The sequence below is a fragment of the Anomalospiza imberbis genome, chromosome 2, assembly GCF_031753505.1.
Source record: "Anomalospiza imberbis isolate Cuckoo-Finch-1a 21T00152 chromosome 2, ASM3175350v1, whole genome shotgun sequence".
Taxonomy (NCBI): domain Eukaryota; kingdom Metazoa; phylum Chordata; class Aves; order Passeriformes; family Viduidae; genus Anomalospiza; species Anomalospiza imberbis.
In genome coordinates, this window is record NC_089682.1 from 52,368,799 (window position 1) to 52,378,851 (window position 10,053).

General features: G+C 41.8%; 2 protein-coding genes across 7 annotated transcripts in view; one reads left to right on the forward strand and one right to left on the reverse strand.

Moving 5' to 3' along the window:
• NME7 (NME/NM23 family member 7) overlaps positions 1 to 1,761 on the reverse strand; it is an 89,322-nt gene extending 87,561 nt beyond the window's left edge. For 3 of the 4 annotated variants that reach the window (XM_068181032.1, XM_068181031.1, XM_068181030.1), the window contains exon 1: positions 1,629 to 1,761. In XM_068181032.1, coding sequence (XP_068037133.1) covers positions 1,629 to 1,631 — 3 coding nt within the window. In that variant the 5' untranslated portion in view covers positions 1,632 to 1,761. The remainder of the gene's footprint in view (positions 1 to 1,628) is intronic. The other variant, XM_068181033.1, reaches the window with a different exon arrangement.
• On the forward strand, positions 1,736 to 8,940 carry BLZF1 (basic leucine zipper nuclear factor 1). Of its 3 annotated transcripts, XM_068181028.1 has the most exons (8): positions 1,816 to 1,837; positions 2,951 to 3,006; positions 3,361 to 3,417; positions 4,769 to 5,208; positions 5,836 to 6,035; positions 7,576 to 7,704; positions 8,296 to 8,515; positions 8,694 to 8,940. In XM_068181028.1, exons 3-8 carry the CDS (start codon positions 3,399 to 3,401, stop codon positions 8,877 to 8,879), a joined length of 1,194 nt encoding a protein of 397 aa, XP_068037129.1. In that variant the 5' UTR covers positions 1,816 to 1,837; positions 2,951 to 3,006; positions 3,361 to 3,398; the 3' UTR covers positions 8,880 to 8,940. The 3 variants fall into 3 exon arrangements, with proteins under 3 accessions (XP_068037128.1, XP_068037129.1, XP_068037130.1); XM_068181027.1 differs by lacking the exon at positions 2,951 to 3,006 and having other exon boundaries at positions 1,736 to 1,837; XM_068181029.1 differs by lacking the exons at positions 1,816 to 1,837; positions 2,951 to 3,006 and adding an exon at positions 1,853 to 1,934.
• The last annotated feature ends 1,113 nt before the right edge of the window (positions 8,941 to 10,053 follow it).

Genomic DNA, 10,053 nt, shown 5'->3' on the forward strand with positions numbered 1-10,053 from the left:
AAAACAGTTCAGGAAAAAAAAATATGGTAACTTTGACAATATGAAGATCTAAGACACAAGAAACAAATATTTTACTCTGTTCAGCTGCAGTGGAACACAATGCAGCTGGGAAGAAACTTGCAGGTTAAACACTACATTTAGAGAAAACTGCAGGCAGAGTGGAAAATGGCTAAATTTTAAAACCACAGTTACCAGCAGAAAAATATTAAGACAACAAAATTTGTTAACTGAAGAAAAATGTGAAATGAGGAAAGGGCAAAGTTAAAATCCTCAGGTACTTCTACAAATAAAAGACAAAATGGAATATCTTTAACCCCCAAAGAACAGAAGAAATAATCAGTGGTATCATTTCCAGCACAGAATATAATAGGAAAAAACTCAGTGACCCATAAAAATCATCATGCAATGGAATTATATCAACAGATCATGTAGTTCCTATCACTAAGGCTTTTCAAAAGAAATTAAACAAATAAGCCATGAAACAGTCTGTTTGAGGTTGCTGTAAGATTTTGCACTGCTTTAATGAAGTTGGTGTCACCTCAGAAACAAAGGGAGGTTAGAAACATGTCAAACTCAGTGACAATCAACTAAAACAAAGCAAATGCTTTACCTAAGGTACAATTCACAAAGCAACACTTCTGCCAATGTGAATGAATTCAACATGGGAATTGAAAATTAGTTTTACCTGGATTAAACAGAACATTTGTAACCCCTCTATCTGAAAACAAACAGCGGCATTGCTATTTAAGTGGCAAGTGCCGATCTTGAGTTTGTGATACAAAAAGCAAGGCACAAAATAAGCTGCTGGAAGGGCTGGGGAAAAACTGAGGTGCTGAAGACAGGTGTGTAAGGGTGGACCCACCCACAGGTCCATCTGCCTGGCTACTGCATGTCTTGCATGTGAGTTTGAGTACAAAATGCAACTCAAAGCTCTTGATTTTTTTAACCAGCTCTACAACATTGGGGTTTGCATCTTGGGCAAAGGGGACTCCGTTGAGTTCCAGTATAATCAGAGAATATGCTGTGATGGAAGGGAACCACAAGGACTGTCGAGTCCAACTCCAGGCCCTGCAAATGGCAGCCTCAAGAGTCACACCCAGTGCCTGAGAGCGTTGTCCCAACACTTCTCGAACTCTGTCCGGCTTGGTGCTGTGACCACTTCCCTGGGGAGCCTGTTCCAGTGTCCGACCACCCTCTGGGTGAAGAGCCTTCCCCCGAGACTAAAATGCAAACCGGTTTGTGGTTTTTTTTTTTTAATTTTATTACTGCCCCTGCAATGACATCCTATCGTCTCTCCTGCATTACTCCACAGCAGATCCAGTCAAGAATAAAGACTGTGGCACCTGAAACGTATTCTCTCCTCCAAATGCACCACTGCCTTCCCGCCCGGTCTCCCGAGCTCCTGGCACAGCCTATTCCCAACTCAGGGCGGCCCCGGGGTGGCAGCAGCAGCAGCTTCCCAGCAGCTGGGCACCAACGAGCCCGAACGGCCCCTTCAAACACCCCCGGCTGCTCCCCACGGGCCCCTCAGCCAAGGGCCGGGCGGAGCCGAGCGCGTCCCTCCCGCGCTCCGGAGGGGCTCTGCCCCGCGGAGCCGCCGCTGCCCCCGGCCCCGAGTCCCCGCTCACCATGGCGATGACGACGATGAGGATGACGACGGCCGCGATGGCGATGCCCGGCCCGCCCCTGCCCCGGCAACCGAAGCGCCGCCCCCGCGCCCGGGCCCGCGATTGGGCGGGAGCGGACACGACGCGCGGGGCGCCCCGCCCGCCGCCGGACGCGGAAGCCGCCGAGGTGACAACCGTGGGGACTGTCGCGACATCGCTGCTGCGGGCCGGTCTGTCGGGGCCGGGGCAGGGGGCCCGGGGGGCCGGGGCTGGGCGGGCGGTGGCTGTGCGAGGGCCTGGATCCTGCAGGGCTCGGCGTCCTGAGAGGTGCGGTGGGGAATGATGCAGCCAGTGAGGGAGATGGAGGAGGAGGGGGACGTGTTGGGAGGCTTACAGTGCTCCCGCACGTAACTGGCCGGGACTGTAGCGTGAACTCTGAAGGAGCAGGATCACCGGCAGGTCGTGTCTGATGGAGCAGATAAGCCCAAATGCTCTTAATCAGTCCTTCGTTGAGTATTCTTGCCTCTTCCTGAGCAGCTACGCTTTCATCCTCCTCGTTCTCATCGAGTAAATAGAGATCCTCAATCACAAGGAACGAACAGCAGTGGTGATTAACACCTAATGCTATTAAGTAAGCGAACACACAACTTCATTTGTAGAAGCAACAGATGGTGAGACTTCTCTCTAGCTGTAGTTTGAGAAAGCTCAAGGAGGAAAAGGTGTTTCTCTTGTCTTCTGTTCATCACAAAAGATAAACAAATCTTTAGTCTAGAAACCCGAAAGTAGCAGTGTGCTCACTGCTGCCATTTTCTTTTTAGGGCAGAGAGCTGCTGCAGTGGAAGTCAAAAAGCTGTAGTTAAACCGTTTCAGTTAGTGGTACAGGGAAAGGAAGCAAGGGCCCTGGGGATCTCCCTTGAATAATGGGGAGAACTCAAGGGAAAAAAGCCAGCCAAACAAGACAGGAGTATACTGATCTCAAAGGAATGTAGTTAGACCCTAGAAAAGAGGGATGAATGACATGTGTAATTGAGAGTGAATGGCCCTGTGGATGAATATGGCAATGGTCAATGCCTTTGGTGGATAAGGGAGAAAATGGCCAGGATGGTGGTTTGGGCCAAACTGGAGGTCAGCTTTTGTTGTTAGGTTAAACTAAGCATGTGCACCCATTCAGGGCAGTGACTCCTTCTTTGACTGAGAATTGGCCCTATCAAAAAGGTTGTTTCAGCAAGCAGGAATGAAGGAATTGTGCAGCTGTGCAGTTGCCATTGTTTCCTTCTCACCTCTTCATCTGCAGGAAGCACAGCGTGGGATTTCCTTTTCTTGTGGTTCTGTGATTATTTTAGGTTATCTTGGCACAGTCATGCAGTTGTACTGTGGGAGTGTTACAGGCTTTGAAAGGGTAAGATGAGGGCTCACTGAAAAAAGGAGGGAGGGAGACCAGAAAATAAAATTTGAGGAATGGAAACTAGAACACGATGAGGAGCAATGCAAAGGAGTTGAAGTGCTGCTCTTGGTAAAAAAAAAAAAAAAAAGACACAAGTGCCAGAAGACTCACAATCTTCTCCTTTTAACTCTATGGGTTTTGGTGTAGTTTTTATTATTTTGTGGTTTTCCCGTTTGTTTTGGTGTGGGTTTTTTTCACTGAACTGGAGTTTTGAGGTTTTACTAGAAAACAGGATAATCCAAGATTAACTGCTGGAGTTACCTTGCTGAAGATTTTTTTTTCACCCCCCTCTCCTTATTTCTTCCTCAGACTTACCTAGTTAGGAAGAGCTGACTGCTAAAGAGAAAATGACATCTCTAGAAAAAGGTAGGTTGTTCATAAGACATCTAAGCAGACTGGATTAAAAACTACTTTAACTGGAATTCTAAACACCAGAGTTACACTGTATACCAGGCTCCTTTCATTTAAACTTACTCCTTTTATGTAGCTATGAGGAAGTAGTTCTGTGACTTCATTATTGCAGTGAAAACCAGAGCTGCCTGAATGGAACAGCAATTGAATGTAGTTTTTCTAATCCAACTCGATATTGAAAAATAAGTTTGTCACTGGTACTGTGATCTCTGAACACTTGTCTGACAGCCTCCTCTGGTATTTAGAACCTGTTCGTACTGATTCATCAAACTTGAAACTAAGCCAATATGTGTTATTACAGCATTTTTGAAATCCATTAATATTTGGATAGAAGACACAAGCTCACATTACTGCCTGCAGTATGAGGAAAAATAGCAGTATATGTAGCCATGCCCTCAGAAACTTTGTATCTCTTGCCCATTGTGAGGAAACTGCACTGCAATAATAATTCATCCAGCTGAAAACTTAGTGGATTTAAATAAAATTAATTTCAGTATATGTCATGTATATTGGGAACTACAGAGCAGAAAGCAGCATTACTGGGAATGCTGGAGTCTGTAGTTCAGAAATGGAGCAGAACTGGATTGTTTGCTTTTCTTAAACATTTTCTTAAACTTGGGCAACTAAAACATGTTGATACTTAAAAATCAGCTAAACTTCTTAAGGTGTCAGTAGCTATCTGGGTAATAGCTGTTTTTCATTTGCTTCTTGCTTTTTAAATTAAACTGCTCTGATTCTGCCAGCTCCCAAAACCTGATTTTGTTTTCAGCCTATGAGTAATATTGTCAAGAATTTTTTTTTCCAGGAAAGCTCTTTTTTGTGTCTGCATTTAATCTTGTATGGTAGCAGGAAATTAAAATTAATGCAATTCAGATCAGTGTTTGTGTCTTGTACTGCTCTTGTTAATGAGCAATACACATTTGAGTAAGGACTTACTTGAGCAAGGGCTTACTGTGAGGATGGTGAGACACTGGAACAGGTTCCCAGGGAAATTGTGGATGCCCCATCCCTGGAAGAGTTCAAGAACAGGTTGGACGGGGCCCTGAGCAACCTAGTCTAGTGGAAGGTGTTCTGCCCACAGCAGGGGTGTTGGAACAAGATGGTCCTGAAGGTCCCTTCCAATCCAAAGCATTCTATGGTTTTCTGACTTGTGCTTGATAATCACTGCTGCAATGGACTATTTGACACATGCAGTGTAGAATTAAAATCTCTAACTTTGAAGTACAGAAATTAAGGGAAGACTTACAATGACACTATAACCAAGTGAAAGGTGGTAAACTTTTCCTCCACAATTTCAAAATTTCAGTTGATGATGCCTCAGCACCCATTCGAGGACCTGGAGATGGCATGGAAACAGAGCAAACAGCTGGAGCAGTGGAAGTAATCACTGGAGCCAACACTGCCAGCCATCACAGTCACCACAGCCCCCATAAAAAGACAGCTTCTTCCCTGAGTCCTGGAGTTCTGCAGCTGGGAAAAGTACATGCAGATAAATCAGTGGAGATTGAAGCTATTCGAATATTAGTCCCCAAAGCAGCCATCACCCATGTTGTTCCAACTAAAAATGCTAAGGTAGCTAAATCTGTGGGACATAAAGGAGACACATTTCATCAGTCAGACGGAGCCACAGATCCCAAGAAAGAGCAAATAGAGCTGAAAACTGCAATTGAAAAGCTAAAGAATTCAGAAAAGCGGTTGTTACAAGATAAAGAAGGTCTTTCTAATCAGCTGCGTATACAGACAGAGGTAAGAAATTAAAGCTGTTTTCTCTCCCACAGCTGAAGTGTTTTTGTTTGTATAAGGAAATTGTGAATGTGAGCAAAGAGAACTGCTGTGACACTCTAGCCTTGAAACAAATAGGTTCCCTTTTGAACTTAACAGCTGAAATGTAGAGTAGAAGTACATCAAAGTATTCCAGTGCTGCTTTTCTGACAACAGATGAAAGAGTCAAAGACTTAGCTAGGAGAAACATACTAGATAGCTGCAGGGAAATGAATCTTTCATGAGGAAAGACTTTGCTTCTTAATCACTAAATGGTAAGTGTTATGCCGTAGAAGGGTTGACTGTAACTTCTCATTTCATACACCTGTGGATGTCTTGTCTAATCCTTTGTTATCTTACTGATTCAGGAGTTGAATACTACTGAAACTTTGTTTCCTGTAGTGGGCTTTCATTCTTCCTCTTTGACTGTTAGAATTTAAACAAGAATGTGTTGGACATGCATTAGGCTCATATGTTTGTGCTTGCCTGGATACATCCCATTCTGGAAAGAGAAAGACAATTTACTGTTGGCAATTTGGAATAAGCTGCACTGCATTCTTAGGAGTGTTTATTCTCCATTGATAGTTACAAGGGTGTCTGGTCTAATTCCAGGTCAATCGGGAGTTGAAGAAATTACTTGTTGCTTCTGTTGGGGACGATCTGCAGTATCACTTTGAACGGATGGCTCGTGAGAAGAATCAGCTCATCCTAGAAAATGAAGTCCTGGGCCGGAATATGGCTCAGTTGTCAGAACAATTGGAGCGTATGTCTATACAATGTGATGTGTGGAGAAGCAAATTCCTAGCAAGCAGGTATTCCCTCTCATGGAGCTGTCCTAACAGCATTCTCCTTCAGTCTTTCATCATATACACTCATTGCAGTGTGCTTACATATGCAGAGGACAGCCACAACAGCCATAGTGATACCTACTGTGAAATCTGAGAATACAGGAAAGGTATAAAGAAAGTATGCCCCTTGTAAATCTTAATAGTCCTGCTTTTCAGAGGTAATACAGTGAATTCTAAACCTCCTAAAACCTCAACTACAGCTCTTGTCAAGAAAGCAAGAGAAGCTCTTAATTTTGATAAAACTGCATGCAGTTTAAGTATAAAAATGTCTTCTAAGGCAGCTGACTTTTCTTACAGGTAGTTAGTTGATTTTCATACCCAACCCCCCTCCAGTATGATACAGTCATCAATTTGAGAAGAAGCTGATGTGTTTAAGAGCTCTGCTTATAGTGAGTCAGGGATCTACTATAGAAGAAAGAGTAGGGGGACCTCTTTATCAAACACTGGTTGTGTTGCTGCTCAGGACCTTACTGTTACTTTTTTAACCATAAAAGCAGGTCTGAAAGTCAAAATCTCATTTGACAATGACTTTAAACTTGCTTAGTTGTCTTACCAGATCTGTAAATAGCATTCTAGGATTTTTAATTTTCTACTATACTTGGATATAACTGACTGAATTATGATGCTTAATGCATATCACTTACTGCTTGAAGGAAATGGCAATAGAATAGTCTCCTCTCTTTAATTTGCTGGAAAAGTTTCAGCATATGGGGTGAATGGTAACTTGTGTAACATATGGGGTGTAATGGTACTTCTAAGTCCTAGCTGAGCAAGAGTTACTAGGCAAACTTGGGGGTTTTTTAACATTATGAGGAGTTCTGAGATCAGAGCTGTGAATCTTAGCAGTGTGGTTAAAATAACACTCTTCAATATTGTAACATTCTGGTTCATTTTTATCCCGTATTTGTAACTGGTGGTTGTTTAAATGTCATTCTGGGTTTTGCATTTGGAATATCACAGGCATTTGAAATGCCTGCTGGAGGGGTAGTGCCAAGCCTCATGGAATAGCAAAATGTGACAACAGCTGTCTCCTTTGTAGCTCTTAAACACTCATATCTGGCATCTGGTGATTGCCCCTGAGTAGGGTAAAGACATAAATGAATGCAGTCTATAGCCATAGCTTCCATTTTTGAGAAGAGTGAACAGATGTGATTACAACATACTTATGAGAATTGTTAGTAAAAGAAAAATGTATTTAGCTTTTTCTTTCACAGGATCCTTGTCAATGTATACTTTCCCAAGGTGTTTTTGAAATGTCTGTTACTAGATTTGTATTAAGTGACCTAAGATTGTTTAAACTCAGTCAAAACATAATCTTGCACTGATGTTGGCTGTAGTTGAACAGAAATTATTCTTAATTAGGTTGATATAGGCTCTGCATGGGGGAGGAGACACAGAACAGCAGCTTAATACTCAGGTTGAGCAGAGAAGTTATGGTCTGTAGTAGAATAAAGTGACTTTCAAGTTGTTCACTTGCACTACTGACTGGAGATTTCCTTTGCAGGGTGATGGCTGATGAGCTGACCAATACCAGAGCAATTCTTCAGCGCCAAACGAGGGATGCACAAAGTGCAATCCAGGACTTGCTGAATGAACGCGATCAGTTCCGTCAAGAGATGATTGATACACACAAGTATGATTTTTCTAATCCAGACTATCTCTGTGCAAACTTAATTTTTGTCAGTTTATGTTAGGCTAGAGGAGAATCAAATAACTTTCCCCTCTTCTAGTGATATTAAAAAAATATGGTGATGTATAGTATGGTCACTTTTCAGTCTTAGAGCTGAAAGAGCAAAAGTAATAGAATGCTTTCTTCATTCCCTAGAGGTCTGAGGTCATAAGGGTAATAAACTATAGAACCAACATCCCTCACACCCTCAGGCTTTCTTTCTTTAATCACTTACTGTCGTGACTTCAAGTCTTTGTTTCCTTCCAAAATACCAAAGAGGAGATTCTTCTACCTACATGGACTTTAGAGTGCTTAATCTGCCAGATGTCAAATAAGTGTTCCCAGGATTAATGTCCTGTGTTGGTGAGGCCTTGCCTTGGAGAATAGCCCATTTGTCTCCTTAAACACTTTTTTTTTTTGTCCATTTCTTTGGTTTAAGATTTAGCTTATGCAGTAAACCTTGGGAAGAGATGATTTCTCTGAAGTGTGCTGGGTGCTGATTATACATTAGAGAATACAAAGTCCACTAACAGTGCTTCTTTCCTTTCTGCACAGATTGCTGGAGGAGCTCATGGTTTCTCTTCAGTGGGGGAGACAACAGACATACTATCCTAGTGCCCAGCCTTACACTACAACAGAGCTAGCAGCTGTGAATTGTAAGCTAGCCAAAGCTGTAAGCTCACATCTTCTAGGAAATGTTGGCACTAACAGTCCAAAAAAGACTTCAACAGCTGTGGAGTTTTGCAATACCCCTGCTGAGAAAATGGCTGAAATGGTAAGAACTCTTGATGCATGTTAATCTTTATATTAAGGTTCTGGGTAAACAGATACTTAATTTTCAACTTGGAAAAGAGATGACAAATGGCTTTTGAGCAGAAATCCTTCCTAGCTCTTAGAGAAAGTGCATTAAACTGTATAAAAAACATTTTCAGTGTCAATTTTTCCATCCTTAGATGCTACATGTACTGGATCCAGCTGCACATCCAGAAACATCAACAGAAGTTTCTTTTTCTGAGACTTCTCCATCTTCTTTCCTTTCCACAAAGAAAAGTATTGGAAGGTTTCACCCATATACAAGATACGAAGATGTCACCTTCAATTGTTGCAATCACTGTCAAGGAGAGCTGATAGCCCTTTAAAAGCCCAGCCAAGGCAGCTGTACATGCACTCTTTCTGAAGAATTACACTAGCTGATGTTCAGCAGGCTTCCCTTTGTCCTTTTTCCATAATGGGTGGATTTGGCATTGGAAATCATGCAGTTTCTGCTTCTCTACCTCTTGAAGTTAGGGATTGACAGGATTTCCTTAGTCTCTGGGATACTTTTACTACTTCTCAATGGGGAAAGCTACTTATTTTCTTATACTAAGACAAGACAAAAAATATTATGCTGGTCCAATTTATAGAGCATAGAGATGCTCTTGACTATTTAACATTTATAGTCCTATTAGCAAATCTTAATGAATTTCCCTTTAGAGGGAGACAGAAGTGTAACCGTACCAAAGCAAATGAAGTGCTGATCAATTATGTCTAAATTTAAAAATAAAATAATGGTAAATGGTCAGTTACATGCTTTTTTTTTTTTTTTGTTTTAGCCGAGGTAATGAACTGTCCTCAAGTCTATGTTCTGCCTTTTAAATTTAGTTATAAAAAGGAATACATGCAATGATTCTTCATAGCTGTAAGTTCTGAAAGCAAGAGTATACACAATGTCAGCCCTCCAGTCAAGGAGGAGATAAAGCTTGAATGAACTCTTGCTATAATATATAAGTAGTGATTGCTTTCAATTGAGTTCTAGAAAACTCTGTTAGATGAGGTTTTTCTTTTGTTTCCATAGAGCTGAAATAATGGCTTTTCCATTGTTTCAGCTTCTAGAGTGAAGCTGCAGTGTAGCTGATCCTCAGCAAAGGCAGATTGACATACTTCCTTTAGTACATAGCATTGAATCCTGGCCTGGCATTAGGACTTAGTCCTTGCCCAGGGTCTTCCTGAGTATTATGGGAAGGTGAAGATAAGCACTAAGTTTGCATAGGTACTGTTTAAAAAAAGTATTTTTTTACTTGTATGGTTTTGTAATCTTGATGTAGATTTGAAATTCTTGACATAGGTTTGAAGAGAATTTTCAGGAGACAATCTGCTAAATCCAAAGAAGCCTATTTAAGTTTCTTAGCTTGACCCCCAAGTTTACCATATGAAGCTGTCTAGTTTAGGGAAAAGGTTTCTGAAATGGTTGCTTTTAATTTTCCTTTGAATCTCATACCCATGATCAGAATATATAAGCTGTAAGTTTTTGCTGTTGCTGGCCCTGATTTGGTT

Excerpts from the sequence above, each read along its gene's own strand:
- BLZF1 (XM_068181027.1), top strand. Across the intron at positions 5,209-5,835 it reads AGCTGCGTATACAGACAGAG|GTCAATCGGGAGTTGAAGAA; the intron begins GTAAGAAATTAA and ends GTCTAATTCCAG. Across the intron at positions 8,516-8,693 it reads CTGAGAAAATGGCTGAAATG|ATGCTACATGTACTGGATCC; the intron begins GTAAGAACTCTT and ends TTCCATCCTTAG.